The 27,140-nt window shown below is 39.9% G+C and overlaps 1 protein-coding gene and 1 pseudogene across 1 annotated transcript; both read right to left on the reverse strand.

The window, feature by feature from the left end:
- Positions 1–1,528: 1,528 nt before the first annotated feature.
- Positions 1,529–27,140, reverse strand: part of LOC139160364 (zinc finger protein 721-like) — a 39,937-nt pseudogene continuing 14,325 nt past the window's right edge.
- Positions 11,354–26,675, reverse strand: LOC139160355 (zinc finger and SCAN domain-containing protein 16-like). Its single transcript, XM_070738125.1, has 5 exons — positions 26,593–26,675; positions 22,551–22,670; positions 12,099–12,692; positions 11,781–11,895; positions 11,354–11,653 (listed from the first exon to the last, which is right to left on the reverse strand). Exons 3-5 carry the CDS (start codon positions 12,513–12,515, stop codon positions 11,523–11,525), a joined length of 663 nt encoding a protein of 220 aa, XP_070594226.1. The 5' UTR covers positions 12,516–12,692; positions 22,551–22,670; positions 26,593–26,675; the 3' UTR covers positions 11,354–11,522.

The following is a 27,140-nucleotide window of genomic DNA, read 5'->3' on the forward strand; positions in this document are numbered from 1 at the left end:
ACTTTTAGCTTCCATCTCTCCTTCCCCTCACCATCTGAACCCTCCGAGAGCCACACAGGTCTCCGATGCTCCGACGGACACAGCTCATCGGGGTCAAAATCTGTTATCAGAGGAGCTGGCCATGAGCCAACCACAACACTCCCCTGTGTGGATCCTTCTAGGAGAAGTAAGATACCGTATATACTCGAGTATAATCCAAGTTTTTCAGCCCAAAAAATGGGCTGAAAAACACAACCTCGGCTTATACTCGGGTCATTGACAAAGTCACCAAAAGAGGGCGCCATTGCTTGAGCCAGAGCGAGGAGGCACCAGCTTTTGTCCCCTCTCGCACGCCGTAGGAGCTGTGGGAGGGGTGGGGCTGGTGCTTCCTCTCCCTGGCTCAAGCAAAGGAGGCAGCCATTTGCTCCAACCGAGAGGGGGGAAAAGCAATGGGAAGCCGGTGAGGTCGTGTGTGTGTGTGTGTGTGTGCGCATGCCCCCTCTCCCCCCCACCATGAAAAAAGCCAGCTACCTCTTGCTGAAACCCAGAGGCTTTTTTTTTTACTCCCTGTGTGTATTTGTCAACAGGTTTACAGTAACTATTCCTTGCTCTCTCTGCATTGCCCTTAGTTGGATTAAAAAGGCCCCCTGCTGTCAGATTCTCCTCCCCCTCCTTTGAAAGGATTTAAACTGTTTAAAAAATGGTATTTTGTGGTAGTTGCTGTCCTTGCTTGGATAGGATCTAATAATGTGTTATGAGGCAGAGCTAGACAGGAATTCCTAAAGTGTGTTTGTGGATCCTTAAAAGTTGCCTTTTATAAAGTGGGTTTGAGAGCAAGTTTCAATTAACAAGTATGAGGGGAAGCATTTTACATATTTTAAAAATGAGTTTGATTCTGTCTGTGTTTTGCAAGTTTTGCTTGTCTCGCTAGTCTGTCTGTCTCCCTATCTGTCTGTCTCCCTGTCTGTCTGTCTGTCTATCTATCTGTATCTATTTCTATCTATCTATCTATCTATCTATCTATCTATCTATCTATCTATCTATTTTTCTATCTGTCTGTCTATCTATCTATCTACCTATCTCTATCTGTCTGTCTGTCTGTCTGTCTGTCTGTCTGTCTGTCTGTCTGTCTGTCTGTCTATCTATCTATCTATCTATCTATCTATCTATCTATCTATCTATTTGGTTTTCTATGCTGATAACCTCACAGCAGCTAATGCTGAAGCTCTTCTTTGGATACACTTATTTATTTATTTGTTTGTTTGTTTGTTTATTTATTTATTTAATTGGATTTGTATGCCATCCCTCTCCAAGGACTCAGGGTGGCTCACAGCATATATAAAAACAGAACAATAATGTAAATCCAATTAATGATGAGAAGGAATCCAGTTTTGAAGGATTTTAACTCTTAGGTTTTAGCTTTGTTGCCGATCGAGCTACTTTTTTTACTTTTTAATTTATTGTTAATATTGTTAATTTGTTTACCCTCTTTTAAATTTACAGAGCTAGTTTACTGGTTTTCTTTAAAATAAATATTCTAAAACATGTCTCAATTAATGTAATTTTATTGTTTTCCATTTTTATAAGTTACCAGTAGCCACTGCATTTTCTAACTTCGGCTTATACTCGGGTCAATACGTTTTCCCAGTTTTTGTGGCAAAAATTGGTGCCTCGGCTTATACTTGGGTCGGCTTATACTCGAGTATATACGGTAACTGTTGGAACTAAAACCCTTTCCATACTCCGTGTATTTGGCTTCTCCCCTGTGTGGGACCTTTGATGGGAATTACGACTAGTCTGTTGGCTAAAGCCCTTTCAACACTCCCTATATTTATATGGCTTCTCCCCTGTGTGGATCCTTTGGTGGGATTTAAGACCATTGCTTCTTCTGAAGTCCTTTCCACACTCCATGCATTTATATGGCTTCCCCCCGTGTGGATCCTTTGGTGGGATTTAAGATCACTGCTTCTTCTGAAGTCCTTTCCACACTCCATGCATTTAAATGGCTTCTCCCCTGTGTGGATCCTTTGATGGCATGTAAGACCATTGCTTCTTCTGAAGTCCTTTCCACACTCCATGCATTTATATGGCTTCCCCCCGTGTGGATCCATTGGTGGGATTTAAGATTACTGCTTCTTCTGAAGTCCTTTCCACACTCCATGCATTTAAATGGCTTCTCCCCTGTGTGGATCCTTTGATGGCATGTAAGATCACTGCTTCTTCTGAAGTCCTTTCCACACTCCATGCATTTAAATGGCTTCTCCCCTGTGTGGATCCTTTGATGGCGTGTAAGCTTCTTGTTTTCAATGAACTCCTTTCCACACTCCATGCATTTATATGGCTTCTCCCCTGTGTGGATCCTTTGATGGCGTGTAAGATCACTGCTTGTTCTGAAGGCCTTTCCACACTCCATACATTTATATGGCTTCTCCCCTGTGTGGATCCTTTGATGGCATGTAAGATCACTGCTTGTTCTGAAGTCCTTTCCACACTCCATGCATTTATATGGCTTCCCCCGTGTGGATCCTTTGGTGGCATGTAAGATCACTGCTTCTTCTGAAGTCCTTTCCACACTCCATGCATTTATATGGCTTCCCCCCGTGTGGATCCTTTGGTGGGATTTAAGATTACTGCTTATTCTGAAGTCCTTTCCACACTCCATGCATTTAAATGGCTTCTCCCCTGTGTGGATCCTTTGATGGCATGTAAGATCACTGCTTCTTCTGAAGTCTTTGCCACACTCCATGCATTTAAATGGCTTCTCCCCTGTGTGGATCATTTGATGGCGTGTAAGCTTCTTGTTTTCAATGAACTCCTTTCCACACTCCATGCATTTATATGGCTTCTCCCCTGTGTGGATCCTTTGATGGCGTGTAAGATCACTGCTTTTTCTGAAGTCCTTTCCACACTCCATACATTTATATGGCTTCTCCCCTGTGTGGATCCTTTGATGTGAAATAAGAGGAGTATTTTGCCTGAAGCTCCTTCCACACTCCATGCATTTAAATGGCTTCTCCCCTGTGTGCATCCTTAGATGGGATGTAAGTGTACTGCTTGTTCTGAAGCCCTTTCCACACTCCATGCATTTATATAGCTTCTCCCCTGTGTGGATCCTTTGATGTTTAATAAGATTACTATGTTGGCTGAAGCCCTTTCCACACTCCATGCATTTATATGGCTTCTCCCCTGTGTGGATCCTTTCATGGGTTGTAAGGTCTTTGTTTGTTCTAAAGTCCTTTCCACACTCCATGCATTTATATGGCTTCTCCCCTGTGTGGATCCTTTGATGTGAAATAAGATTACTATGTTGGCTGAAGGCCTTTCCACACTCCATGCATTTATATGGTTTCTCCCCTGTGTGGATCCTTTGATGTGAAATAAGATTACTATGTTGGCTGAAGCCCTTTCCACACTCCATGCATTTATATGGCTTCTCTCCTATGTGCAACCCTTTCTCAGATATCACTCTTTCTCTTTCTCTGTAATTTTTTTCATTGTCTTTACATATGCAGTCTTCTGGTTTTGGTTGTGTTGAATAATATTCATTTACATCTAATATATCTTTGAATAGTCCCGCACCTTTCCTAATATATTTTTTCTCTATTTTTCCTGGTTGGTCAAGAAAGTTTTGCACCTGAGCATCAAGTGAAGATGACATTTCCTTATTCCAATTATTTGTTGGGTTTTTCTTCTGCCTTTGTTGTTCCATTTGATTTTCAGGCTTCTCTGTTCCGTTCCCAAGTCTGTACTTTTGGAATATTTCAATCGACTCTTTACACCCTTGCCCACTATAACCTTTAAAGGAAAAGAGGAATAAAAGTGTTAGCAAGGTTAAGAAAAAAGGAGAAACATCCAATAAAACATTTGTAGAAAACCTAAGATTTATTGGAGGTGGGCCAATTCCGGAAGAGCCCTCTGAGAATTAACTTTGAAACAAAATGCCGTAATTCCAAGACTCGGGATAGAAGTGAAATGGAAGCAAAGTCTATTAAGTCAAAATAATTAATTGAATTGCAATCCTTCATATTTGGAACACCTGGGCTAAATAATATGAAATATCGGTATCAGAGTTTAGCATTACATGACACCAAGGAATTACTTTATCACTGGCAGGTTTAAATCGAAATAGAAAAACTCAACAGTTGACAAATGGCACAGGATTCCTCTAAGCAGAAAGCCATTGATCTACTTCCATACTAGGATGATCTACGCATGCGCCGCCTGAGCTAGACGCACCAAGGGAAAGCTCTCCCATATGAAGAAGAAAAAATAAAAGTTAACCCTTAACTACCCTCTCTAGCTTACTAAAAGTGGATTGAGAGGAGAGTGAACTGAACAAGCTGTCGGAAAACTTTACCAGAAGGAGTTAAAAGTTGAAGCAAATAACTCTTTTTAACGCGGTTGGGTGAAGAAGTGAGAACAAAGGGAAGATGGCGTCTGCTGTGGAGCTGGAGGGGAAGATGGACTCGCTGCTTAAAGGTTTTGCTGATATGGGCAAATTTCTCCAAGAGATTAAAAAAGATTTATCGGCACTGGGAACTGGAATGGCGGAACTGAAACAACAAACCAAAACTCAAGACCAAAGGATTGGAAAGCTGGAAGCGGGGAAATCTCGCCAGGAAATTCGCATCATAAATCTTGAAGATAGACAGCGTCGAGCTAACATACGCTTGAGAGGCTTCCCCAAAGATTTGGGGGGGGGGGCAAACAACTCATTCAAGAAATCCTTCAGTGGTTTATCGAGAACAAAGTTACATGTGAGTTGCAAGAATTTGAAAGAGTGCATTGGGCTTTTGGACCTCGTAAGGGTGATTCAAAAGACATTGTTATTAGATTTGCTTCAGAAAGAAGAGCTGCAGAGATTTTTAAAGAACTGAAACAGATTTTAAACTTACGTTACAAAGCTTTCCCAATACGTGTTTTAAAAGATTTATCTGCCGAGACTCTCAAGATGAGAAATCAGATGAGAGAGGTCTCTTCTCAGCTGTATGAAAATGGAATCAAATTTTCCTGGAGATACCCTGCCACCATCATCGTGTTTAAAGATACCAAGTTTTTTCAGGCAAGGTCATTAGAAGAAGGAAGAAAGTTGCTTTTCCAATTGGGATTAAATCCAGAGGGAGCAATCCAGAGTCAGGCATCGATCGACCGGCCAGACGCAGCAGAACCGTTTCGCGAGCCAGAACAAAGCAAAGAGGAGAAAATTGCCGAGCTTCAAAGAGAGTTGGCTTCACTTCAATCGGAGAAGCGTGATGAGCCAAGAATCACCCGACAAAAGAAAAAAATAATGAACTGAACTGAGTTAACATGGTATTAAGTTTTTCAACTAATTAACCTTTTTTCTGTACTTCTGTACTTCTTGTTGGGGCTTTACGCTAGTTAACAAGGGAAGAGGAGGAAAGGAGGGGGGAATCTTTTATTGTTCTGTAAAATGGGGAAGAAGGGAGGGCTTTCAGAGGGAACGTAGATCTAGGAGTGCCTCTCAGTAACGGAAGGTTTTTTTCGTTGCCTTCCCCTGGGGGGGGGAGGTCAGGTTAGAGGCACCAGGGTGTGGATTCATTGGAAAAATAAACAATTCTCCGGCAGGCTCTGTTTTGTTCAAAGAGGAAATGCATTTAGTTTATGTAAATGGATGATTTAGGCCTTCTATCTCTCAATGTGAATGGTCTTTCATCACAGAAAAAGCGATGTAGAATCATGAAGCTGGCTAAAGACTGTAAGGCAGATATTTTATTCCTTTCAGAGACTCATAAGGGAAGGGAGAAAACAGACAGATTAGTAACAAATATAGAGTGGGAAAAAGTTTATGAGTCGAAAGGAACGAACAAAGCAAAAGGCGTAGCTACTTTGGTTCACAGAAGAGTGGATTTTCAGTTAAGCAATATTAAGAGGGACAATGATGGCAGAATGTTATTTATTAAGGGGAAAATAAGAAATAATTTAGTAACTTTAGCGGTCATCTATGCCCCTAACGTAAATGCAAAACAATTCATAATAAATGTAAAACGGAAATTAGATAACTTTGCGGAAGGTATAGTGATTTTAGCAGGGGACTTTAATTTGGAATTAACAACAGGGAAGGGGGAAAAGAAAAAGTTACATCTAAATAAAATTAATATGATGGACCTTCATCAAAACGTAGTTAATAGAGATACTTTCTACTCTGCAAGACATAATAAATTCAGCTGTATAGATTATATGTTAATTAATAAAACAAATAAGGTAAAGTTGAAGAAAGCAGAAGTGAAGGCTATCTGGCTATCAGATCATGCTCCTTTGTCAGCTGTGTTAGAAATAGAGGTTTGTAATAAACAAAGAATTTGGAGGTATAACCCCATTGTCTCAGCAAATGAGGAGAGTAGAATTAAATTACAAAAGGAACTCAATGGATTCTTTAGTATTAATGCAACAGGCGAGATCAAAGAAACAATAGTTTGGGATACACATAAAGCAGTGATGAGGGGTAATTGTATTAGTACGGAAGCTTTCCTTAGGAAATCCTGGAATGTTAAGAGAAATAACTTATTAAAAGAGATAGATTTAATCCAAGAAACCTTAAAAATTACAAGAAACAGAGAATGGAATTCATTATTATCATTTAAGAAAAAGCAATTACAATTACTTGATGAGGAAAATTGGAATAAAATGAAGATGATTATGAAACATAGAATTAGAAGTTGGAACAATAAATCAATGAAGCAAATGGTACACTATTTGAAAAAAAGAAAAGAGAAATCTTATATCTCTGCTTTAAAAGATAAGGATGGTCTAATAAAACGTAATACTGTAGAAATGGAAAAAATAATGAGAGATTTTTATGGGGAATTATATAAAAAAGAGTATGTTGTTTCACAAACTTCAGAGGTTAAAAAGCAATTAAAGGAAGAGGACAGTCAAATGTTAAATGCAAAAATTACAAGTGAGGAGATATCTAGGGTTATTAAGGGATTGAAACCTGCTAAAGCTCCAGGTCCAGATGGTTTTACAGCTGAATATTATAAAGTATATATGAATGAATTACTACCGTATATGGAGAAATTGTTTAATAATGTAATGGAGACTTTTGAAACTCCACAGACGTGGAAAATGTCAGAAATTATAACGGTCCCAAAACCAGATCGTGATTTAACGGATCCTAGTTCCTATCGCCCCATAAGCCTGTTAAATCAGGAGAATATATTACCAAAAATAATTGGAGAAGATCAATATGGATTTGTGAAAGGAAGGAAAATCTTTGAACCAATAAGAAACGTGATCAATGTTTTACACCATGCTACCAGTACCAAAAGGAAATTAAGCATTTTAAAATTAGATGTTTATAAGGCTTTCGACAAAGTTAACCATGAATACCTATTTCAACTATGTAAAGATTTAAATATGGGAAATAAATTTTGTAAAGTTATAGAAACAATATATAAGGATAATGTAGCCCAAATTAGAGTAAATGGCAATAGAACAGAAATGATTAAAATTCAAAATGGAACTAAACAGGGTTGCCCATTATCCCCAATGCTATTCGCATTAGCAATTGAGACCTTAGCAAACAAAATTAGAAATGATAAGGAATGGAGAGGCTATCAAATAGGGGAACTTGAATTGAAATTAAACTTATTTGCAGATGATGCTATAGTAATGTCTGAAACCCCATTTGAAATGATGAAAAAAATAATGATATTACTTCAGGAATTTAAAGATCAATCTGGTCTTAAGGTTAATATAGAAAAATCAGAGATAATATGTTTAAATACTGGCCCTAAAGAGCAAATTGAGATTCAAAAAATCTCAGGATTGAAATTAGGTTGTAAAAAAATGAAATATTTGGGAATTTGGTTATTTAAAAATCCATTAAAAATAACAACGGCCAATTATAACTTAATATGGAAAAAAATCCAGAAGCAGATCAAAAATTGGAAGGGTAAAAATTTAGGAAGAATGGCTAAGATTAGGGCCCTTAAGATGATGATAATACCAAAGATGATGTATTTGTTTCAAGTTTTACCGGGTAGTTTTCCTGAGGCAAAATTAAGAGAATGGGATAATAGACTAAGCTTTTGGATTGAAGGAGAGAAAAAATCCAGAATAAGGAAGCATTGGCAGTTTGCACAAGAAAAAGAAGGAGGTTGGGGAAGCCCATGCCTAGTATTATATAGAAATGCATTTCAAATCGAAAGGTTAATCGAGCTACAGTTATGGGGGGTAAAGAAATGGGTAGAATTAGAAAGAGAAATTAATAATATAAATAACAAAGAATTATTATTTAAAAATTGGAGTAGAATTGAAACCAGTACCCTAAGTGATCCTTTTAAAGCATGTTTAGAAATATGGCTTAAATGGCAGAGGACAAGTGGAATAAAGGTATCCAAGCTATCAACGTTACATGTATTGAATATAGGGGATGATGCTAATTTAACTAGAATTATTAAAATGCTAAATAGTAAAGGGGTAATGAGAATTGAACAGTTATATGAGAAAGATGGAAGAGTTAGTAGAACTAGATTGGAATGGTGGATCGGTAAACAGAAATGGTTGCAGATTAATGCAATATGCACATATTTAAATAAAAGTGAGAATAAAGAAGCCTTCTTACGAGAAGAAAATAGCTTGGAAAAAATAATAAGTGTAAAGATAAATGAAAATAAAGCACAAGCCAGTAATATATATAGAATGCTATTGCAGAGGGAAGAAGAAGTAGTTAAAAGTTTAACAAGATGCTGGCAGGATGACTTACAAATAGACGAAAGAGAAATGGAAGAAATAATAGAAAATATATACAAGATTAAAAATACGAGAGTTAAAGAGATGAGAAGGAAAATTTTACATAAGTGGTACTATACACCTGTACAAATTGCACACTTCCAGGGGAAAGAGAAGGGTAAATGTTGGCATGGGTGCCAGAAAAAAGGAATTTTTATGCATATGATCTGGGAATGTGCAGAAATACAGAAATTCTGGAAGGTAGTCCAGAATGAAATTAATAAAATGTTAAACATTAACTGGATTATTACAAAAGAAACAGCAATCTTAATTAAATATAGGGAATTAGGAGAATTTAAGGAAATTAAAACTGTAGCATTGGAAAGTGCTCAAGCGGTGATAGTATTAGGATGGAAAGACTCTACAAAATGGACACTACAGAATTGGTACTGGTACATGGTGGATCACATACATTTTGAAATTATGGAAACAAGATTAAATAATTTTGATGAGAATAAACTAGAGAAGCTGATGGTGCGATGGAACAAGGTAAAAGATTATATGTTAAGTAGAATCTGTGATGTAAATACGAAAAATAAATTACAATCACTCTTTTAGTAAAAATTGTTCAAGATAGAGCCAAGGATCAATAGATAGATAAATAACTTAAAATTTTTTGAATCCTTCTATAGGGGTGACGGGGGTGACGGGGTGTGTGTGTTGTTTGGTGATGGGCACATGCACTGTGCACTGTTATATGTTTGTTTTTTGTTAACCTATAAAATCAATAAAAATTTATTTTTTTTAAAAAAAAAAGATCTACAGTGATCCCCCGATCATTGCGAGGGTTCCGTTCCAGGACCCCCCGCAACGAGCGGGTTTTCGCGAAGTAGCGCTGCGGAAGTAAAAACACCATCTGCGCATGCGCAGATGGTGTTTTTACTCCCGCAGCGCTAGTGAGGAGCCGAAGATTGGGGTTCCTGTTTTAAAACGTCGCCGCCGGCATGGGCGGCTTGCCAGCACCCCCCCGGACCCCCAACCCGGGTTTGGGGGGCTGCTAGGAAGCCGCCCATGCCGGCGGCGACGTTTTAAAACAGCCGCGCCGCTTTCCAATGAGTCCCGAAGACAAACGCGGAAGTTTGACGTTTGTCTTCGGGACTCATTGGAAAGCGGCGCGGCTGTTTTAAAACGTCGCCGCCGGCATGGGCGGCTTGCCAGCACCCCCCCGAACCCGGGTGAGCAGCGAGCGAAGGGCGGGTGGCCGGGCGAAGGGCGGGCGAGCGGCGAAGGGCGGGCGAGCGGGTGCTGGGGAGGGCTTCTCGCCCTCCCGCCAGCAAGAGGGGGAGCGAACGGCGTGGGCAGGCTGCGGACAAGCCGTTCGCTCGGGCCGCTTCCCAGCTGAGTACTCAGCTGGGAAGCGGCCCGAGCGAACGGCGTGGGCGGGAGAAGGGCGGGCGAGCCGCGGGCGCGCGGGCAGGCAGGCTGCGGAAAAGCCGTTCGCTCGGGCCGCTTCCCAGCTGAGTACTCAGCTGGGAAGCGGCCCGAGCGAAGCGGCTGCAGCGAGGAGTTTGCGTGGGCGGTGGGGAAACTCCTCGCTGATGCCCGCCAAGAGGGGGAAGACCTAGGGAAGCCGCCCAGCAGCTGATCTGCCCGGCGCCATCTACGCATGCGTGCCCATAGAAAAAAAGGGCACGCATGCGCAGATGGTGTTTTGACTTCCGGGTTCAAAAATCGCAAATTAGCCTGTTCGCAATGGTCGGGAACGCAATAACCGGGGGATCACTGTACTGTACTTCCATACTAGGAGCAGCAAAACAGCATATCTTTTCCTTCTCCCTCTCAAGAGATGACCTTTATTTGGAGATATTTAAGTAAGAGACAGCCAATGGCATCTAACCACATCATGTCTGCCTGAACCCTGCCTGGAGAATAGAAAATCTTACCTAAAGAAGCCGTGTTTCTGTAATTCTCCAGCATGACTTCCCAATGCAGATCTTTTTGGTCAGGATCCAGCTGAGACCACTCGTCCTCAGAGAAATAAACAGCCACATCCTCAAAGGGCACAAGATCCTCCTGGGGAAAAAAATAGTACAGAATAGGCCTTGGAGGGACTGCAAGATCTGCCCTTGTCTTTAGAAATCCCCAAAGCAAAATTATGCATTAAGGTCTATGCTTAGTAGGATTCCAGGTTTGAGATGAGAAAATGGACAGAACAAAAATCATTTAACTGAAAAAATATTTTAAGCAGCTTTTATCATCTTGATTGATTCTACAGGATCTTTGGTGCCATTCAGTAAAAGATCTGTTTCCTTATGGGTGGGTTCCTCTACCATCCACTCTCAAAACACTCTTCTCAATCCATTAATGCATCCACTATCAAAAGACCCTCGGCATCTGGAGAGAATCAAGTGGCAGGTGGCCCTTGGAAACACCATCTATGAGTGTCTCTAATCTTCCTATGTTTGCAGAAGGAAGATTTTGTGTCTCTGTGTTGTGTGTGTGTGTGTGCTGGCAAATTTGGTAAAGTACCATCAATACCCAGAGACACAAAACTCTTTGTATAGCAAGGAAGCTACTAATAGTCTCAGCCATTGGCTGAATGGGAAACAAAGAAACAGAACATTTCCTAAGGAAAACAGTTCTTACCCTTTGTAGCCACAGGGGACTTTCACAATAATTCTTGTACCAAACTTTTTCTTTATGGCCACTTTCAAACAATTACCTCATCTCTTAACCTGCTGAACTTATTTTTCTTACGTCTTTTTAATGTAAACAGTATATTTGCAAAATACAAAATGAACATTGTAACAAATCATTTTAAAATGATAATGTACCAGTATAAATGTACACTAGCTTGACCTTTTGAAGAAAAGGGCGAATGCTAATCTAATACATAATTTTCCTTCCCTTACTTGAGTTGGAGGATCAAGCATTGTTTCATCTTCACCATAAGGAAGAGTCAGCCTCCCTCTATTCTCCCCTGTGAAGGACACAGAATTTTAAAATGCAAAATTAACAAAATAGGAGGAGGTGTGCTACAGTAACAAAAACACAGAGAGGATGAGCCAGGTGAGATCTCTATGGGGAATGGGAGAGTATTGTATTACCTGTGGATATTTCCTGATTTGTGTCACGCTGAGTAGTCCTGAAGAAAAAAAGTTCCTGAGAGGTGTCAGATAGATGCCTCCTTCCCTCAGGATCTCTGTTCTTCATAGTGAAGGGCTTGGAATATAAGCCAGAGAAAAGAAGAAGAATGAAAGGCTGTTCCAAATCTTTCTTCTAGGAATGGATAATGGAACAATGTCCTTCAAGAATTAGTGAAATCTTATGAATGCTGGAGAACTGGTAATAAGGAGAATAGAATTAAAACACATTTTTTAGTATAACTAAACTCTTTCTATGCTATAGAGATGGAATTATCTCACCTGCAACTCTACCTGCTCCTCCTTCTCCTCCTCTGCCTGGCTCAGGAGGAAGCCTTCCACCAGGGCCACCGCCTGTGAACTGGTCTCTGCTCCACACTCCTGTACCCAGCTCTTCATCTGCAGGGGCAGAAGCGCCAGGAACTGCTCCAGAACTACCAGATCCAGCATCTGTGCTTTTGTGTGTTTTTCTGGTCTCAACGATTGACTACAAAAGGAATGGAGTTGGCTGCAAAGTCCTCGGGGACCCTCATTCTCCTGATATTGGAGGCTCCTGAAGTTCCAGGCATGAACTTGTGAAACAATGGTTTCCTCCTCTGAGATCTTCTGCCCAGATCTTCCCCAAATCTCCCCACGGCTCTCAGACTTAGAACCAGAAGGGCTTTTTCCTGTTCTCTCATATGCCAAATGGCTTGCCATTTTTTCTCTGTCCTATTACACAATTCCAAATAGGTTGAAGGAATCTTGAGGATCTCCAAATGCTTTCTCCATTCATTGGAGCATTCATCTAGCCTGAGAACAAACCATTCAGCCCTCTTTGTTGAACAGAACTTTGTCTCTATGAAACGCAGTAGAAATCACTTCTAATTTACATATCTGAAACCGAAAACCAAATAAAGAATTAGGAAGTGATGCATTTACCCATTCAACAATATTCCTACTCCTGGAAGGAAGTATATTTCTCAGCTAATGGAGGATTACAGTGGCAATGAGCAGTTAGTTTCTATGTGTAGTTGTGTGTGTGTTGCAGACTATGGGATTGACCCTCATCAAAATTTGGGAACTGGGTATGTCTAGTTTAATGAAGGAAGGACTAAGGGGATACAGGATACCAGTGTTCCAATATTTCAGGGGTTGCTACAAAAAAGAGGGAGTCAAGCTATTCCCCAAAGCACCTGAGGGTGAGACAAGAAGCAATGGGTATAAACTAATCAAGTAGAGAAGCAACTTAGAACTAAGGAGACCTTTCCTGACAGTTAGAACAATTAATCAGTGGAACAGGTTGCCTCCACAGAATACTCTGTTTCTAAGAAGAGATTGGACAACTATTTGTCTGAAGTGGTATAGCCTTTCCTGCCTAAGCTGGGGCTTGGACTCTAAGGTCCCTTCTAACTATGTTATTCTATAGCTTTATACCTGCAAACATGGTTTACCCGACATGCCAATCCCCGAACACATTAACAAACCATGAACATTTAAATAAAATGAAATCCAATGAAGTGAATCTTGCTTAGGATGTTCCATTTCCCTTTTTTCTGGGCTTGCTTTTTAAGAATCAAATTATATTATAGGCTGGCTGTCAGCGTTCTAAATAGCATCTGAGAAATAAACCAAGTCCCAGTCCAATTCTCTCAATCAGAGCTTGATTTATTAACAGAACCATGTTAGCTATGGAGAGGGGCGGCATACAAATCTAATAAATAGATCTAATAAATAAACTGTCATTCCGATTCTGAATCCTTCCCAGAATCCCACCTAGGTTAAGGTTCATCTTACATCCCCCACACCCACAAGTTCATCACGAGAGCCAGTCTGTGTGCAGGGGCTTATCAACTTCCTCTTCTCTTCAGTTGAGGCAGAACAAACGGTGGCTTTGGCTTGAAGAAAGGAATCTTTGGTTGTGTCTAGTAACTTTCCCCTCTGACTACTCACTACCCCTCCCATCCCCCCTTGTGTTGTGTCAGGCTGAACTCTCTAACTCCACATGAAGACTTCGGCCTGACACTGGCAGGTTGACAAAAACGTTGCCTTAAGCCCAAACTGCAGGTGGTGAGTTCCTGTGAAACACAAGGGAGATTGAGATTGATATTACAGTCATACCTCGTCTTACAAACCTAATTGGTTCCAGGGGGAGGTTCGTAAGACGAAAGGTTCGTAAGACGAAACATTGTTTCCCATAGGAAACAATGTAAAGTCAATTAATCCGTGCAACCAAAAAAAAACCCCGCAAAAAAACCGCTGCCGCCCGGCTGTCACCTTTTAAAACAGCCTGGGGGAGGACTTCCGGGGCGGGGCTGGGCCGGTGCGACGTGCAAACTTGGGGCTCCAGGTTTGTAGTCGAAGTTTTCGCTCATTAGCCGTGATAACGGAGATAGTCTCTCACGGTCGAGGGTGCTAAAGAAAGGGGAAGTCCTAGAGAAGGGGGGTCTCGCAAAACCCCCCTGGAATAGAGACAAATCCCCGTGAGTGGGCGGAAAAAAAAGTTGTGGTTTACCTCATCCCAAAGGCCGAAAGGCCCGCGGCAGATTACCACCAGGGAGTCGAAACTATAGGCGGTTTATTCAGCGAGAATTTAAGTTAATTTCTAATAGTTAACCAGGTGTTGTGTTTACCTTTGTATCAAGAGTTGTGTGTCTCCTGGAGTGCGGTATAGCGGCAATCGTTGTGTGCGGAGCATAAGTTTAAGAAAGCAAAGTAAGTCGGAGTGTGGGGAAGAAAGTGAATGGCGGAGGAGCGGAAGTGAAGGAAGTGAGGAGGAGTGAGAAGATACGGCCAGACTTGACTTCTGTGCATTTTGCTGACAACTGAGAACTGATTCAACAAGCCGAAGAGCAGAACGGAGGAGTATTGTTTGCAACGTAGGCTTGGAAGAAAGAGCGGCGAAACAAAGCTACACAGGAGAGGAGAAAGGCGTGGTGGAAGGAGAACAGAAAACGAAAGAAACATTGCGGCGGAGCGGCGGAGCAGCGGAGTGGCGGAGAGGTGGTTGAGCGGCAGCGTGAGACAGCGTGAGATAGAAGGAGAAAGGAGAAAGGAGCGGTGTGGACAAAGCAGAAGAAGATCTGCCGGTTTGCCGATTTGCCGATTTACTTGAGATGTCATTCTGCCTCGTTTGAGGTTGGGAGAGCAATCGGGGGGTGGTAAACTTGTTGTGCAGTGAAAGAAGTTAGAAGTGACGCAGAGGGAACGAGAGCCGACACCAGACGCCGAAGAACAAAGCGAGACGAAGACACAGAAAAAGGAAGGCTAACACCTTAATGCAACCCGGAAAGTGGACTTTTGTAAACTATTTTAAATTACCTTAGATTACTTTAAGCTAGCTCTTTAGTTTGTAACCTTTACTCCAAACTAGTTTTTTAGTTAGTAACTCTTCTTTTCCTCCTCTCCTATCATCCTTTTTCTCCCTTTTGTTGTTCCTATCCCTTAATTACTATCAAAACCTGCATACAATAAACTTGCTTACTTATTTCATAGTATATTTTAAATAATCTATCTATTTTGCATGCATTTATTTCATAGTTTAAATATATTTCAAATATTGTAGAGTATAAAGCTTCTGAACCTTATCCCCATACCATTAACTGTGATTTAACCGTGATTACTATTAACTATTTAATATTGATTATTAATTATTGGTAGACTAAACAGACTTAAGAGACCTGAGAGACTCAATGAATTGTATTGGTACTTGGTTGAATTTTATGTTTAGCATTTAATGGTTGATATTTAAGAGTTAATATTTAAAACATAGTATTTAATATTTAATATTTAATATTTATTGAAGATCAATTATATAAGTCTATCAAATATATTAACATAAGTATACTAAATATATTAGCACAAGTAGAATTTTTAACCCTACAAAATTATCTTTAACGCTAAAAAGGGCCATACAAAGTGTTATACAAGTCTTTTACAATCTATAATATTTGGTACTTCAGCTGAAATTTAATTAACTGTTTTTATGTAATTAACCTGTTTATAATATATGTTGTATAACGAAAAGACTTGAAAAGATAGAAGTGACTGGGAATTGTGGTCTAGTGGAAAGCAGAGGAAGACTTATTTATTGATTGAACCAAAACATTTAAACAGTGTTAAGACACACTACACATAAAATCATCCATTTAGTAAATTCAATAAGAAACTGGGGTACCAGATTTAGGTTTTTTAGCAGTAAGACATTTAAACATTTTAGACAATTTACGATGAAATAAAAAAAGAAAGTTTAGGCAGATGGTCTGAGGGCAAAAGAAGAAGTGGCTTAAATTTGTAAACCCGCTTAAGAGAAAAGAAGCAGACTAACTATCAACTAAACACTGTTAGAAAACGGCATTATTTAACAACAAACCTTGTACTATCAATTTTATAAGCAATTTCCCTCCAAACATGTCAACCACTTTTACCAAAACAGCCAAGAAAACAAACATTACAGGAAGCCCGAACACCCTCAACTTGAAACAGACTACAGAGATGGCCTTGACAGAAAAACAAAATCAATTACCGACATTACAGTCAATCCAAGCCTCTCTGGATTTGATCCAAGAATTTATGGCTAGAAGCCAAGAGACCTCTATTGCAACACAAGAAACGATGGTTAAAAACCAAGAAGAAATCAATAAAAATTTTGAGAAGATGGCTGATAAAATCGAAGGCCTAGAGGCAAAAATGGGATCAATCCAGGAAACGGTCAATAACCATGAGTTGAAAATCAGAAACATGGAAGAAAACATAATAAAAACAGACAAAAACATCGTTCTTGTCGAGGGAAGATTAAGGGCGGAAAATAAGGAGCTGGAAGGGGCTGTGGCGGTTCTAGAGATGGAGAAAGCCTCCTATTATCTTCGTTTTCAAAACGTCCCCGAGCAAGCGGACGAAGATCTGACTTCCAAAATGGTAAAAATCCTATCAGAAAATCTGCAGATAGACGAAGAAGAAGTAAAAAATCATATAGACGAGGTCTTCAGGATCCAGACAAACTATGCCAAAAAAAACAAAGTCCCAAGAGAGGTACATATCCGTTTCACAAAAAAAACCGCAAGGGATGCGATCTATAGAAACACAAGAAACGAGCAAATTCTGTTTAACGACAGAGAAATAACTATACTAAAACAGGTACCCAAGAGAATTAGAGAGGGACGAAGGGAGTTTCACATCTTGACCGCTAAACTGATGAGAAGGGGAATCTCATATAGATGGCTGATCCCAGAAGGCTTGTTGGTGACTTGGAAAGGAAGAAAATACAAGATCGATTCTTTCGAAAAAGCAGACAATTTTATTATACAAAATCTAGAAGGAGAAAACACACTTGGCCCTGAAGGAGTCTCTCAGACCAGACCAGAAGAAAACGAGCAAGGACAACAAAGTGCAGAAAGCGAGAAGGATCTTAGTTTTAGAGAAAAAAACAGAGTAACAACAAGAGCAACAGCAAAGAGGAAGTAGAAAGGAAAATACACAATATCAACCATAATAGACCATACATTTAGATAAATAACACACAACAGGGGAGTCCCTCGGCGAGCAAGCAAAGTTTTTCTACTCCCTACCTCTTTCTTTTTCTCTCTCTCTCTCACTCCCCGTATCCTTTATAAATAAATATGAAATTATTAAAAATTTTCTCAGTTAATATAAACGGACTAAACACAATTATAAAAAGAAAACAAACGATGATTAAATTGAAGAAGGAAGAAGCAGACATAATCTGCTTACAAGAAACGCACATTAGATCGCAAGGTCAAAACCTACTTAAGAATAAAAAATTAGGGAAACTGTTTACGGCGCTAGCAGAAACAAAGAAAAGAGGCATAGCAGTGTATGTAAAAGAGAGGCTACAACCAGAGCTAATTTTTGCTGATCCCGACGGAAGAATACTCAATTTGAAAATCAAAATTGGTCAAAGTCTTGTAGTCTTGATGGTGATATATGCCCCAAACTCAAACCAATCAGAATTTTACCAAAAAATAAAGGATCAATTAATACAATTAGAAGCGAAGAATGTGTGTATATTAGGAGACTTCAACGCGATTACTGATTAAAAAAAAGACTATAAAACATCCAAAAAAAAAATTCAGGATAGGAAAATCCTACCTAACAAATTTTTTGAACTAACAAGAGAATTTAATCTTTTGGATCTATGGAGAGAAAGACACCAGGGGAATAGTGAATACACCTTTTTTTCAAACCCACATCAATCCTGGTCAAGAATAGATATGGCCTGGGGTGACCTGAACATGGATAAATATACAGAACAAGTGGAGATTGGTCCCAATATTTGGGCAGATCACCACCCAATCACAATCATGATAAAAGAACCAAGGAAAAACTTTCAAAAGTGGTCTTTGAACCAATTATTGCTTAAAGAAAAAAATTACACTGACCAGGTTAAAAAAGAACTAATTCTATTTCTAAAAGATAACTGGAATGATGATACTTCTGTACAAAATCTATGGGACACCTTAAAGGCATATCTAAGAGGAATCACTATATCATACTCCTCTAGAGTAAAGAAAATTAAAAATCAAAAGATTAAAGATTATCTAGTTAGAATTAAACAATTAGAAATAGAAATACAACAAGATTTCTCGAATGAGAAACTTACAGAGGAAAAGGATAAATTAACCCACCAAATTAATCTAATGGCTCAGGAGGAGTTAGCAGGGAAACTAAAAAGAGCTAAATTAGACTACTTCAAAAATGCAAACAAGCCAGGCAGATGGCTTGCCCACAAACTAAAAAAAGAAGAAAAGGAACGATATATTCATTCGTTAGAAGATAATAGGGGAGAAAGACAATCCACTCTAGAAAGGAAAAAACAAATTGCTACTGATTATTATATAGAATTATATAAAAGGGAAATAAAAACCCCAGAGAAACAAAAGTTGTATATAACAAAATCGGAACCGGGAGAATTGACGGACAACGAAAGGGAAAGATTAAACAAAGAAATTACGATAACGGAATTGGAGGAAACAATTAAAAATCTGAAAAACAATAAAGCCCCAGGCCCAGACGGCATCATTTCTGAATTCTATAAAGAATTCTCCACTGAGTTAGGAGATCTCCTACTAACACTCTATAATGAAGTCCTAGAAAAAGGCCTAATGCCCAACTCATGGATGGAGGCATTCACAAGTCTGATTCCTAAAAATGAAGAAGAGAAGCATAGAATCCAAAATTATAGACCTATCTCCCTGCTAAATGTGGATTATAAAATTTTTATGTGTTTAATGGCAAACAGACTAAAAACAGTTTTAAATAATAAGATACATTCTGACCAAAACGGCTTTCTACCCGGCAGGCATATAAGGAATAACACGAGGATAATATTAGACGTATTAGAATTTTATGAAAAACACTCAGACAAACAATTAGCTCTTATTTTCCTAGACGCCCAGAAGGCTTTCGACAATCTAAATTGGGGATTTATGATAGAAGTAATAAAACATATTAAATTTGGTGCCAAATTTATAAGAATGATCGAGACAATTTACCACAAACAACACACAAGAATAGCAATAAACGGAGATTTAACCGATAGAATTCAGATTGAAAAAGGAGTTCGGCAAGGCTGCCCACTTTCCCCATTACTATATATTCTCACTACAGAAACCATGCTAAGACAAATTAGAGCCAACTCTAAAATAAGAGGATTAAAAACTAAAAGACAAGAGTTTAAATTACAGGCATACGCGGATGATTTGGCCCTGATACTAGAAAACCCACTGGAATCGGGGAAATTTATTATGAAAGAGGTGGAGGATTTCGGCGAGGTAGCAGGTTTAAAAATAAACATGCAAAAAACCAAAATTATAACCAAAAATATGACAAAGGAGCAGGAAAATGATCTGGAAGAAATTTTGAAAATTAAAATAGTCAAAACAGTTAAATACTTGGGGATTTTACTTACAAAAAAATGTAGTACTATTAAAGAAGATAACTACAAAAAATTATTAAAGACAACTGAGAAACAATTAAAAGACTGGGACAAGTTGCAAATTTCATTACTAGGTAGAATAGCGACAATCAAAATGTCAGTACTGCCGAAATTCTTGTACCTCTTTCAAACAATCCCAACAAAATTAAACAACGACTTCTTCAACAGATTGAATAAAATCACTTCTAAATTCATATGGAACAATAAAAGACCCAGGATCAGATTAAAATGGCTACAAGATAGAACTAAACAAGGGGGTTTAGGATTACCGGACTTTAAGATTTACCATTTATCTTGTAATTTGCTATGGATAAAAGACTGGATAGAGCTTAAAGCAGAGAGAACATTAGCTCTAGAAGGCCATGACTTACTCTCTGGCTGGCACAATATGCTATGGAATCAGCACCAAAAGATTCCGACTTACTTTAAAAACCACATGATCAGAGATGTTTTAATAACAACATGGCTTAAATCAAAAAAGGACCATTATACAAAAATACCTAGATGGTATTCCAGTCTGGAAGCTCTTACTCACCCGAACACTATTGAATTAAAAAATATGATAACTTATAACCACTTATTAAATACAGAAGGAAATATAAAAACGAAAGAAGAGTTAGCAGAGCAGAACATAATCTTGAACTGGTGGCCATATAGGCTAATATTTTCAAAATGGCAAAAAGACACTAAAGAAGAAGGAATAGCAGCACACAACACTCCCCTGGATAAACTTATATTAGGAAGTGATAAACATTTTATTACAAGAATATATAGTTACTTAATAATGTATGAAATGGAAACGGAAATATCTAAAGACCCAATGACCAGCTGGGCAAAGAACTTTGGCTATAACATCCATATAGACCAATGGGAGACAATCTGGAATAAAAATTACAAAATTACGAAGTCAGTATCATTCAAAGAAAACATCATAAAAATGTTCTATAGGTGGCATATGTCGCCATCAAGACTAGCACAGATCTTTCCCAAAACCAGACCAAATTGCTGGAGGTGTTCAAATCCGTCGGGAACCTTTTTCCATATTTGGTGGAGCTGTCCAAAGATGAAAAAATTATGGTCTAAAATAAAACATTGGATATTCGAAATTACGGGCACAAACCTACCTCTCAAGCCAGAGATCTTCCTATTGGGAATAATAGGCATAAAAATAAGGAAAACAGATTACCATACAATCCAACACATTATAACAGCAAGCAGAATATCAATAGCTCAAAACTGGAAAAGGGAGGAGGTACCATCAGACAGAGAAATAATCAAAAAAATATTTGACTGCGCCGAATATGATTCCCTAACACAAAAACTGAAAGATAATAAAGAAACAGAAAATACAATCACATGGGATAAGTTCTATAACTGGATTGAGGAGAGGGAGAGAGAGACAGAAACGAAAAGAAACTAGAACAAATTACAAAGAGACCAGGAATGAAGAGAAAGGAGGAGAAGAACAAGACAAAACAACTTATTTGATTGCTCGCCGATATTCTATTCTTTTATTTATTTATTCAATATGAAGGAATATACCAGAAACATAACAATTAGAATTTTAAACGCAACACCTAGAAAAGGAAACACTAGACTAATAGATTAAGCAAATTTTAAGAAACAGGATACCACTGAATGTATAATCGGAAAAATGAAATATAAATATAACTGCAGGTTGGCAGAGGGGGGGGGGGGGAAAGGGGCGTCCTACGTTTGTTTGTTTTTTTGTTTTTTTTGTTAGTGTTAAATGTGGTTTGTTCGACCTTAATGAAAATAACAATTAGACACATATGATAAGAACACCCTGTCCATACTGTTTTGTATTGTCTTTGTATATAGTTTTGTATATATATTCAATAAACTTTATTTTAAAAAAAAATAAAACAGCCTGGGGGCTTCTCAGCGATCTCCCGAAAGCCGAACGCCAAACCTGAACTTCCGGGTTCGGCGTTCGGGAGGCCGCCGAGAAGCCTTCAAGCTGTTTTAAAAGGTGAGAGCCGGGCGGCGGGGCTTCCCAGCAGTCTCCGAATGCGGAAGTTCGGCAAAATTTCAGGGTTTGGGAGGTTGCTGGGAAGCCCCCCAGCCCGGCTGTCACATTTTAAAAGAGCCTGGGGGCTTCTCAGCGACCTCCCGAAGCTGAACGCCACACCCGGACTTCCGCGTTCGGCGTTCGGAGACTGCTGGGAAGCCGCACGGCTGTTTTAAAAGGTGACAGCCAGGCTGGGGGGCTTCCCAGCAACCTCCCGAACCGAACCCGGGGTTCAGAAAAATTTTGCCTCTTCTTACGAACTTTTTTCGAGTTACGAACCGGCGTTTGGGAGGCTGCTGGGAAGCCGCGCGGCTTCCCAGCAGTCTCCGAACGCCGGTTCGTAACTCGAAAAAAGTTCATAAGAAGAGGCAAAAATTTTCTGAACCCCGGGTTCGTATCACCAGTTGTTCGTAAGACGAGGGATTCGCACTGTATTTCCTGGTTCCTCTACCCTCCAAAGACAAATTGAACTGCAGGGGACCCAGGCCCTATTTTATTATCATCCAGCACATAGTAAGAATGCAGGGACAATCTTCTGCATGTTATTCCTTGTTAAAAAAAAAAAAAAAAAAGGAATACCCTGCTCCTTCCTGGATTTCTGGCTAGAGACAGCACAACTGGAGGCAAAACAGTTTGTCTGCAAGTCTGCTTCCCCCACCACACTCCGCCTGTTACGAGCATAGAAAGGGGGCCGGGGCACATGGGATCTGGGCTCTCCCACTATCGGGACACAGAAGACTGAACCTGGATGAGGGCATATATCTCTTACCTCTTCAGCGTGAGAAGCTCCTGCTTCCCTCTGAATGGGAAAACATCCACCAGTCACCCAGGACCACAACTGGGTCTCTTCTCTTCTGTTCTCTTCAAGACTTTCCTCCCGTTTTACCTCCTGCAAAATTCAAAGGGTGAAAGAGAGAATTTGCAGTGTCCTAGAGAGGCAAAACAAACATGTCACTTCCTTCTCACCCTCCTCTAGAATCCACCTGTGGCCCTCCAGTGGTTTAATGCTGAAACACATAGATTTTATTTTATTTATTTAGTCAAGCATGTATTACATAAGAGTAAAACAGGAGTTATCTAATACACATTCTATTTGTTCCAGGTCATCTCTGTTCCTAACTTCTAGCTAAGGCCTGCAAGATGCCTAACTCTTTGTTACTTTTACCAGCTTTCTAACCATCCAGGATAGATACAAGCTTTACACGAACATATTCCCTGTGAGTAAACATTCTTTGTTCTTGCCAGACAGATTCCGAAATTACAGGCTTCCCGGATTTCTTTCACGTGTATGCCATAAACTTGTTTTCTTTTAGCACACAGCGCATTAATGGAAAACTTTTGATGGACATTCAAGACTCTCTTATTATACCACAACAATATTAAAGATGTCCAATAGACTTGGTCTTGTCTGATTCCTGATATGGATTCCCTGAAAGAGTTAGTGCTCAGTAACTGTGGATAGACTTGGAAGAAGCATATTATTTGGCTCCCTGACAATAAGTTTCTGGCAAAAGAAGTAAGACACAACTTAATTTTGAGAGAGGAAAACAATAATTCTGCCTCTGCCTACCAGCATCAGGATTAGCGGGATCCTCACTTCAACCCGGAATTTGATAATCAGCAGCAGAGATCTTTTTATATGTTCTAACAAGAAAAATGAATTTTGCTTTCTAAGATTACAGAAATGTGAAGTGAATAAGAAATTGCATGTAGTCATATATGATTGTGTAATCTTCTATGTTTTGTATTATTACTAAACTTATTAGTAGCAGATATTCCTTGATTTTTAAGAATCCACTTTTGTTGCATAAGGTAAATCTCAGGACTTCTGCTATGGAAGTGTTCAGTTTACTTGTATAAGGTGACTAAGCAAATTTCCCAAGAAAAGTTTATTCAGATAATACTAGGAAGAGATTTCTTTACAGCACATATTCTTCAAATCTTTAATCAGCTGGTATTATCATGCATCTGTAGACATTTATTCTGCAGAAATTGGGATGGAATTTAACTCGAGTGGGTATGGTGTGGTGTGGTATGATTTTCATGGGGTCAGAAGATGGGTTTGGCTCCACTCCCAAAATGCCCCTGTCTTCCTACCTATAGCCGTAGGCATTAAAAGCCAAGCTTTCTCACAGCAAGGCCCGATAGAGAGGCAGCACATGAATCCTCCAGGACTTGCCATTTCGTAAACATGCTACATGGCTTCCCACCAAGCCCCTGCGCCTTTGTTCCCTTGGTTGAAGCCTGATTCCCGAAGGAGCCCAGAGAACTGCTTTGAAACACTTTTAAATGAAAGCGTTTTCAGGTGGCAGATCCCCCTCCCCGACTGCAAAAGGGGTGCCTGAAATGTGAGGATCATGGAGGAAAGCTAACTAACACCCTAGAAGTTAGGCTGAAGATACAGATGGATCTTGACAGGCTTGAGCACTGTGTTCTATCTAAGAAAATGAAATGCAATGCAGAGAAAAGTAAAGTCCTACACTTAGGTTAAAGCCCCCCAAAATTATACATATAAACCGGGGGAAACCAGGCTTACTGGAAGTGACTGTGAGAGGGAATTTGGAGAACCAAGTGGACAACCAGCTAAACATGAGCCAGCAGTGTGCAGCGACAGCCAATAAAGCTAATGCAATCCTGAGCTGCATCAACAGGGATGCAATCAAGATCAAGTGAGGTACTAATACCCCTCTATAGAGCCTTGGTTAGACCACACCTGGAGTACTGCATCCAGTTTGGGTCACCACGCTATAGAAAAGATGTTGAGACTCTAGGAAAAGTGCAGAGGAGAGCAACCAGAATGATTAGGAGATTAGAGACTAAGACATATCAAGAATGGTTACAGGAACTGGCCACGGCTAGTCTAGATGGGTCTAGCAGGGTCTCCTGTTTGAGCAGAGGAGCAGGGCGTTTGTCAGGCTGTAGCTATAATTTGAGTAGAGACTTTGGCCTGCCACAATCAGAGTAATACAGTGGGAATTCGGAGGGGCGGTTATATGAGGGGGAAATATACTAGCCATAACAAATTCCCTCTAGACGATTCAAGGTCATCCTTTCTTAGCACCAACCGAAGTATGGAGGAGGTCTGTGGATTTGAAGGCAACCAGACTGGTCCACGTGATGAACTTGTGGCTGTGAGGATGAGGGATGAACCCAGTGAAAGGCTACCAAAATTTTTACTACCACTGTGGGTGTGGCTTATTTTGTGGGTGTGGCTTGCCAACCATGTGGCCAGTTGGGAGTGGCTTGACAATCATGGGATCTGACCCAGGATTTTCCAAGAACCTCAAAACAATCCTCACGTCAATGGATTCAAAACAAGCAGGTCATCAAATTTACCCACATCCTAGAAGTGAGCAGCTATAGAACAGTGAAATAACAGAAACATCTCACTTAGAATTTTAAAAGCACATTTTGAGCATTGTCGTAAACTACTCAAGACTCACTTATACCGCCAGGCATGGGGGAGTTGAGATATTCTTTCCCCCTAGGCCATTACAAGTTATGCATGGTATGTTTGTGTGTATGTTTGGTTTTATAATAAGGGTTTTTAGTTTGTTTTTTTTTATTATTGGATTGCTCCATGTTGTTTTATCATTGTTGTTAGCCGCCCGGAGTCTACGGAGACGGGCGGCATACAAATCCAATAAATAATAATAATAATAATGCCTTCATGATTAAAATGGAGACTCACAAAATAATCAGTTACTCAAAGGCAACAATCTTCTGGTCCAACCTCCTGCTTGGGCAGGAGACACTCCACCACTTCAGACAAATGGTTATCCAATCTCTTCTTCAAAACTTCCAGTGTTGGAGCATTCACAACCTCTAGAGGAAAGCTGTTCCACAGATCAATTGTTCTAATTGCCAGGAATTTTCTCCTTAATTCTAAATTGTTTCTCTCCTTAATATTCTTATGGATTAAGTTCCAAGTGGGGAAAAAGAAACTGGATTCATGGAGGTTCCTTGGAAAGGAGTTTTAATGGTGGACAGGAGCACATGGCCTGAGCTTCTGTCCAGAGAAGGTGGATCACATGTTTCCAGATGTTAGGTGTGTGTGTGTGGGGAGAAATTTTGAGAAGTTCTTTGTTTTATGTTCTATGGGGCCCCGCCCTGAGGCCCTCCTGCTTCTGTGCCAGAAATGCACTGATTGGCTGTCGGATTCCCATGATGCTATGCAAAGGCAACACTGTAGGCTGTGTTTGTGAGTTTGGGTTTGGCTGGCCCTTTGCTGGGTGATGGTAGAATGAAAGCTCTTTGGGCAATTCCTAATATGGCTCTGTCAGGAGTTGGTTTGTTATGTAGAATATATTAGTCCATCTTTTAACAAAGGTGAGCTGGGCCATTCCTTGATGGGCACATTGACAAAGGTGGGGGCTACTAAGAGTGGGTCTTTTTTTGTTGTTGCCTAAAATCATGTTTCCTGTGATATTCAATATAATCTGCCTTTTTAAATATGGGGGTGTGACCGCCTCCCCCACAATACCCTCCTTCTTCCTGGGGATATGGATTTCTTTCTGCGGACAACACAACTGGAGGCAAAACAGCTTTTCTGGCAGTCTGCTCCTCCACCCCCCCGCTTGTTACGAGCATAGAAAAGGGGGCAGGGACACATGGGATCTGGGCTCCCCCACTCTCGGGACACAGAAGACTGAACCTGGATGAGGGCATATATATTATGTTGTAATCCACCCCGAGTCTTCGAGGAGGGGCGGCATATAAATCCAAATAATACATACATACATAGATACATAGATACATACATACATACATACATACATACATACATACATACATACATACATATCTCTTACTTCTTCAGCGTGAGAACCTCCTGCCTCCCTCTCAATGGGAAAACATCCACCAGTCACCCAGGTCTACAGCTGCGTCTCTTCCCTTCCCTTCAAGACTTTCCTCCAATTGTACCTCCTGCAAAACTCAAAGGATTAACCAGAGAGAGTGCAGAGTCCTAGAGAGGCAAGATTAAGAATGTCACCCCCTTCTCACCCTCCTCTGGAATCCACCTGTGGCCCTCCAGTGGTTTAATGTTGAAGTGCATGGATTTTATTTTATTTATTGGATAAGAAAAATGAGAATACAAATGATTTGAATGCATGTAATGAATATAAATAAAAGGGAACATCAGGTCATGGAGGATAGGCACTCTGGTGCCCTTATGCACGCCCCTTACAGACCTCTTTGCAATGGGGTGAGGTCAACTGTAGACAGTCTATAAAAGGTTTTTATAGTTAGCTAAGTAGCCAGGTTTGTTTTTTCCCTAGACAGATTTTTTTTGGGATTGTAGCTTCCTTATTGATATGGGTAATTTGTTTTTCCGGTGTTGGTGATTATTAATGGTTTG

This window comes from Erythrolamprus reginae, chromosome 2, assembly GCF_031021105.1.
Source record: "Erythrolamprus reginae isolate rEryReg1 chromosome 2, rEryReg1.hap1, whole genome shotgun sequence".
Lineage (NCBI taxonomy): Eukaryota > Metazoa > Chordata > Lepidosauria > Squamata > Dipsadidae > Erythrolamprus > Erythrolamprus reginae.

Coding starts and splice junctions, on each gene's coding strand:
- LOC139160355 (XM_070738125.1), bottom strand. CDS start 12,515: ATGGCAAGCCATTTGGCATATGAGAGAACAGGAAAAAGCCCTTCTGGT. Junction 11,896..12,098: donor AGGAGCAGGTAGAGTTGCAG/GTGAGATAATTC, acceptor TTATATTCCAAG/CCCTTCACTATGAAGAACAG. Junction 11,654..11,780: donor AAATCAGGAAATATCCACAG/GTAATACAATAC, acceptor TGTCCTTCACAG/GGGAGAATAGAGGGAGGCTG.